A 6,464-nucleotide genomic window follows, 5' to 3' on the forward strand; every position below is an offset into this window, starting at 1 on the left:
TGATGGGCTCGAGTATAGCAGGGATTGTGGGGCTGGTGCGGGATCGGGCAGTGTTTCGTTCTGCTGTGCATGGGGTCGCTATGAGTCGGAAACGACTTGACGGCACTTAACAACAACAACAACAAGAACCATAGTTTTATCATTGCATTGTAAACTTACATGTGTCATAACATTTTTCATTACCTTAAAGAATAATTAAAAATTTGTTATCTGCTATTTTTAGCCAAGCAGCCCTGTGGCGCAGTGGTTAAAATGCTCAATTACTAACTTGAAGGTCGGTGGTTTGAACACACCAGCTGCTGCATGCAAGAAAGATGTGGCAGTGTGCTTCTATAAAGATTTCAGCCCTGGAAACACTATTGGGCAGTTCTACTCTGTTTTATAGGGTCGCTGTGAGTTGGAATTGACTCAACAGTGATGAGTTTGGTTTGGTTTTATTGTTTGGTTTTATTGACACAACTGGTTAAATGCTCAACTACTTACCGAAAGGTAGATGGTTTGAACCCACACAGAGATTCATCAAAGGACAGGCTTTGAAAAAAACTATGGAAAAATTCTACTTTGCACACGAGTCAAGATCAACTTGACAGCAATTAACAACATTAATAGCTGAAAGAGTTATAATTTTAAAACTTATTTATCAAATATGAAAAGATGCATTCTAAAAATTTACTACCTCACATTCTACCTTAGTGACAGATTTTTATTTAGGTGCAGTGTGGAAGTCACTGAAAATTCACTACTTAACCATTATTTTAGCTCTGGGAATTTAATCAAAATGAGTGCTTGTGTGTGTGCATGTGTGTGAGAAAGACTTTTAATATTTAGTGTTTGTATTATGTAGGCCTCCATTTGAATTTAGGAAAAGTCATTGCAAAGGATTATGAACATCTCTGGAATACCGTGTCAAAATTGGTCAAAGAGTTTGAGGTTGGAAAGCCACTTCCTCTGCGAACAACAGAACTTCATTTTCTCAAAAAGAATCATTCACCTATTGAAGGTAATAAATCCCTAAAATAATTCTAAATAAATTACAGTTCTTTTGAAAACACTACCAACTCCATGATAAAAGTATAAATCGTTTTTGGCAGTATGCATTTTAATAATTAAATTACCTTTATTGCAATATCTTTGCATGTAGTATATTATAACTATAATTTTGAAGATTTATATTTTGCTTGTAATTAGTATTGTTGTCAATGTTTAATAAAAGCCAGATATATGTGACTTCCATTAACAGCAATAGAGGTAGACAAACTGGAAAATTTCTTTATGCAAAACTTAAAATGCTGAGTAAGAGACACCAAGTATAATTTTATATAATTAGAAGTGAGATCAAAACAATACAGAGGAAATCTTAGGGGCAAAAAAGAAAGAAATGTCTAGTAACAAAAGTAGAAGTCAACTGGTAAGCCATGGTTGTCCTGGGGAGCATTTGCTGATCTCAGTAATTCGAGTTTGTGTCATAACCGCCCTGGGCAGGGACAAAGGACAAGATCAGAAGTAAGTGCTGTTAGAACTGAGCTGCCTGCACAAAGTTGAGTTATCAAGAAGTACACTGAAAAGGCTAAGTCCCATAAAAACTACTTCTTAGAAATGGAAGACAACAAACCAAACTCACTGGGCAGATCAAAATAAATCTTTCTAGTAATTGATAACCACAGGCCTCACCCTCCCTAGAATCTAGGATTTGGGTTTTGTTTTGTTTTTTTATTTTTTTCATTGTGATATGGGTGCATATTTACAAAGCAGATTCATTTTATTCTCATCAGTTCATGCACATTTGGCTTCATGCACAGCCTCCATTACAATCCCAACAATAAAAAGCTCTCTTCCCATCTCCTCCCTGTGTCCTTCTTATCTAAGTATTCCTGACTGTCCAGCTTTTCCTCTATACACATGCTGCCATTCTGATGCTTCACATTGATCTATCTAAGGGGTGCATCTCCCTAGTGTAGGAAGATGCATCTTCTTGGAGTAGACGTACTGCTTGTAGGCCTTTCTGTTGTTTGGCTGAGAGCTAACCCATGGAAGTGAGTCCAGTTCCAGGCTGAATGATGACCAATAACCACGGGCCATAGTCTCAGTGGTCCCACCAGTCTCTATCCCACCAGTAATTCTGATCATTTGTGTTTTTGAATTTTGTTCTACATTTTTCCTCCTACTCTAACCAACATCTCCAATTTTTATCCCTTTCCAAGTGGTTGGCATTGGTAGCCAGGCACCGTCTATTTCTTCTGGTCTCAGGTTCATGAAGGCTGAGGTTCTTGTGGTGTATCCTTCCCTTGAGCTAATTGTTTCCAAGTGACTTTGATTTTCTTTATTCTTCTCTACTCTAGATGAGGAGAGAGCAATAGTGGTATCTTAGATGGCCAATCGAAAGCTTTAAGACTCTAGTCGCTACTCATCAAAACAGGATGTAGAACAAGATTTTTATGTACTGTTGTGCCACTTGAACTTGATTTCCCCCAACACCATGGTCCCGAGCCTGCAGGCCCAATAACTCACTCCCTCAAGATACTTGGTTGTCCCTGAGAAGCTACTCCAACCTTGTTCCCTCTGTAACGTATATGGATGTTTTTGTAGCACAAATACACATGTAAGAGTATCATCAGACAAATCTATTTATGGTTATGGGTATATTTCTGTTCACCTACCCATACTTGATCTTCTCACCTGTCTAAATGGTTGATTTACCCATATCTTCATGTTTTCTGACACTGGTGATGCAGTATTGTACATGTAATAGTATTTGCCTGTGTTATCTATATCTTTGGCGCATGATCCTGTGTCCTCCTTTTCCCTATTGTAAGTGTGTTGGTAACACAATTTTGTTATATTCCCTTTCCCTTGGCCCAAATAAACACATGACTCTTCTTACCTAGTCAGAAATTTTCTTCTCCTTCCCTTCCACCCCTGGTAACCAGCAAAGTAAATTTCCCTCCTTGTGTAAATTTTTCCTTGACTTTTTATAATAATGGACTCAGACAATATTTAGCCTTCTGTGATTGACTTATTTAACTCAGCATAGCATCCTCCAGATTCATCCACATTATGAGATGATTTGTGAATTTGTGATTATTCTTCAATGTTGCATAATATTCCATCATGTGAATGTACATAGTTTGGTTATCCGTTAATCTGTTGAGCATTTAGGTTGTTTCCATCTCTTTGCTGTAGTGACTTGTGCTGTGATGAACATGGGTGTGCATTTGTTTATTTGTGCCTTGATCTCACCTCTTTAGGATACATTCCTAGTAGTGGAATTACTGGCTTAAATGTTTTTAAGGAAAAGCAATCCCATTTTTCACAGTGGCTGTACCATTTTACAGTCCCACCAGCAGTGTATGAGAGTTCTAATCTCTCCACACCCTTGCCAGGATTTGTTATCTTCTACTTTGTTAAACTTTGCTATTATTGTTGGGCTGAGATGATATCTCATCATTTTGATTTGCATTTCTCTAATGGCTAATGATCATGAGCATTTCCTCATGTGTGTGTTGGCTGCCTGTAGATCTTCTTTAGTGAAGTGTCTGTTCATGTCCTTTGCCCATTTTTGAATAGGATTGTTTGTCTTTGTGGTGTTAAGGTGTTGAAGTTTTCTATAAATTTTAAAGACAACTCTCTTGTCAGATATGTCATAGCCAAATACTTTTTCCCAATCTATAGATTCTCTTTTTACCCTTTTGAGAAGTCTTTTGATGCACATAAAAATTTAATTTTTAAAAGGTCCCAGTCATCTACTTTCTCTTCCATGTCTTGGGCATTTTGGGTTACGCTTGATAGTCTATTTATGCCATAAGTTAGGGCCCCTAGGTTTGCACCTGTTTTATCTTGGATGAACTTTATGGTTTTGTGTTTTACATTTCAGTTTTTGATCCAACTTGAGCTTTTTGTGTGTTTGGGGTGAGGGAAGTATGGATCTTTTTTTCATTTTTCTGCAAGTTTATATACAATTTTGCCAGCACCATTTGTTATAAAGGCTATCTCTCCCCCATTTAATGGATTTTGACCCTTTGTCAAAGATCAGCTGTCCATAGATTGATGGGCCTATTTCTGGATTCTCCATGCTGTTCCATTGGCCTATTTGTCTGTCATTTTACCAATACCACACTGTCTTAACTATCGTGGCTGTATGGTAGGTGTGGTGGTTAAGTTTGTGTGTCAAGTTGGCTAGGCCTGGTTGAGTGGTTGGGCAGCTGGATGAAGCATTCCCCACGATAAGACTGGTAATTAACTCCATAGTGGAATCTACTGTGAGCAGTTGAGTAGTTGCCCTAGGGATATGGTCTGCTTCCTGTTTATAAGGAGAAGCCTTGGGGAATGGTCTCTAGCTTATGGCATGCTTGGATGCTGCATGTAGCCATGTCATTGTTCAGCAGCCTGCCATGTTCTACCAACCTTGGGACCTACGATGGACTTGAATTAATGGCCTGTCGTGTGGTTTGGTAGCATCGAGACTGTGCCATTTTATTTGTCAACCTTGGGATTGTCAGCCTCAGCAGCCAGTAGCTGCCTGAGTAAAGAAATGCCTCTAGCTTCAGTGGGCTGGGAGCAAGAGTCAGAGCTGAAGCCCAAGGTTGAAGGGCTTTCACACAGCCCCTAGAGCCTGGCACTTTGACCTTGGACTTCTAGCCTCCTGAACTGTAAGAGGATAAATTCCTGTTTGTTAAGGTCATCCTGTTTGTGGTATATTCTTGTTAGAGTGGCACTAGGTAACCAGGACAGTAGGTTTTGAGATCAGGGAGTGTGAGACCTCCTACTTTGTTTTTCTTCTTCAGCAGTGCTTTGCTTATCCAAGGTCTCTTTCCTTTTCCTATAAAGTTAACAATTGGCTTTTCCATGTCCTTAAAGAATGCTGATGCAATCTAGATTGGATTACATTGAATGTATAGATTGCTTTGGATTGTATTGACATATTCACAATATTCAGTCTTCCTACCCATGAGCATGACATGTTGTTCTTCCATTTATGTAGGTCTTTTGTTGTTTCTTATAATAGTATTTTGTAGTTTTGTTTGTATAGGTCTTTTATATCCCTGGTAAGATTTATTTCTAAGTATTTTATCTTTTTGGTAGCTATTTTATATAGTATTTTTTTCTTTATTTCCTTTTCAGAGATCTCTTTGTTGATGAAGAAGAATCCAACTGATTTTTTTATGTTGATCTTGCATGCTGCCACTTCGCTGAACCTTTCTATTAGTTCAAAAGTTTGCTTGCTGAGTGTGTCAGGTTTTCTACGTAAAGGATCATCTTATCTGCAAATAGAGATTGGTTTATATCTTCTTTGCCAACTTGGATGCTTTTTATTTCTGTTTCTTGCCTTATTGCCCTGGCTAGGAATTGAAATGCAGCCAGACATCCAGGTAAGGGGAAAGAGGGACTCAGTCCCCACCCTCACCAGTCAGGAAAGCAGGGGAAAGAGAACCTGTAGGTGAGGACAGGCAGAGCAGCAGCCAAGCATCCAGGTGTGTGTGGGGGGGTGGGACCCAGGCCTCACCCCCACCAGGCAGGAAACTGGGGAAAGAGAAGCCAGAGGTGATGACAGAGTAGAGCAGCACCAGGGATACAGGTAAGGGGAGGGCATAGAGGTTTTGAACAGCTAAGTGAGACAAATTACCTGTGAATTTGTCATACTATTATGGCTTGCATGTTGCTGTGAGGCTTGAGGCTGTGCCACCAGTGTTTCAAGTGCCAGCAGGATTCCACGTGGTGCACAGGTTTCAGTGCAGCTTACAGACTGAGACAGACTAGGAAGAAGAAAGAGGCCATCCACTTCTTGAAGAATTAGCCAGGGAAAACCTTATGAATAACAGAGATACACTGTCTGATACATTACTGTGCATCTTTGTAAATAGCCCAGAAACATAATCCAATACAATACAGGACGACAAGCCCCTTAAGTCAGAAGACTTCCAAAATATGACTAGGAAAGAACTGCATCATCGGAGTAGGACCAACCTTACTGATGTGGATAGAGTAAAGCTTTTGAGACCTCCATTTGCTGATGTGGCATGACTCAAATTGAGGAGAAACAACTACAAACATCCATTAATAGTAGGAACATGGAATGTATGAAATATGAATCTAGGAAAATTGGAAGTTGTCAAAAATGAGATGGAATGCATAAAGATTGATATCATTGGCATTAATGAGTTGAAATGGACCGGTGTCAGCCATTTTGAATCAGACAACCATATGATCTACTATGCTGGGAATGACAATTTAAAGAGGAATGGTGTGTCATTCATCATCATAAAGTATGTTTTGAGATCTGTCCTGAAGTACAATGCTATCAGTGATAGGACAATATCCATATGCCTACAAGGAAGACCAGTTAATATGACTCTTATTCAAATTTATGCACCAACCACCAAAGCCAAAGATGAGGATATTGAAGATTTTTATCAACTTCTGCAGTCTGAAATTGACCAAACATGAATCAAGTTGTGCTAATTATCACT

At 39.1% G+C, this 6,464-nt stretch overlaps 1 protein-coding gene across 1 annotated transcript in view; it reads left to right on the forward strand.

The window, feature by feature from the left end:
• LOC103207316 (DExD/H-box helicase 60) overlaps positions 1–6,464 on the forward strand; it is a 218,360-nt gene that overhangs the window by 36,140 nt on the left and 175,756 nt on the right. Inside the window, 1 exon segment of the mRNA XM_007952893.2 lies at positions 845–1,000. Within this exon segment, the coding sequence (XP_007951084.2) occupies positions 845–1,000 (156 nt within the window).

The sequence above is a fragment of the Orycteropus afer genome, unplaced genomic scaffold, assembly GCF_000298275.1.
Source record: "Orycteropus afer afer isolate SDZICR_OR568_19922 unplaced genomic scaffold, OryAfe1.0 scaffold00364, whole genome shotgun sequence".
In the NCBI taxonomy this organism is placed as follows: domain Eukaryota; kingdom Metazoa; phylum Chordata; class Mammalia; order Tubulidentata; family Orycteropodidae; genus Orycteropus; species Orycteropus afer.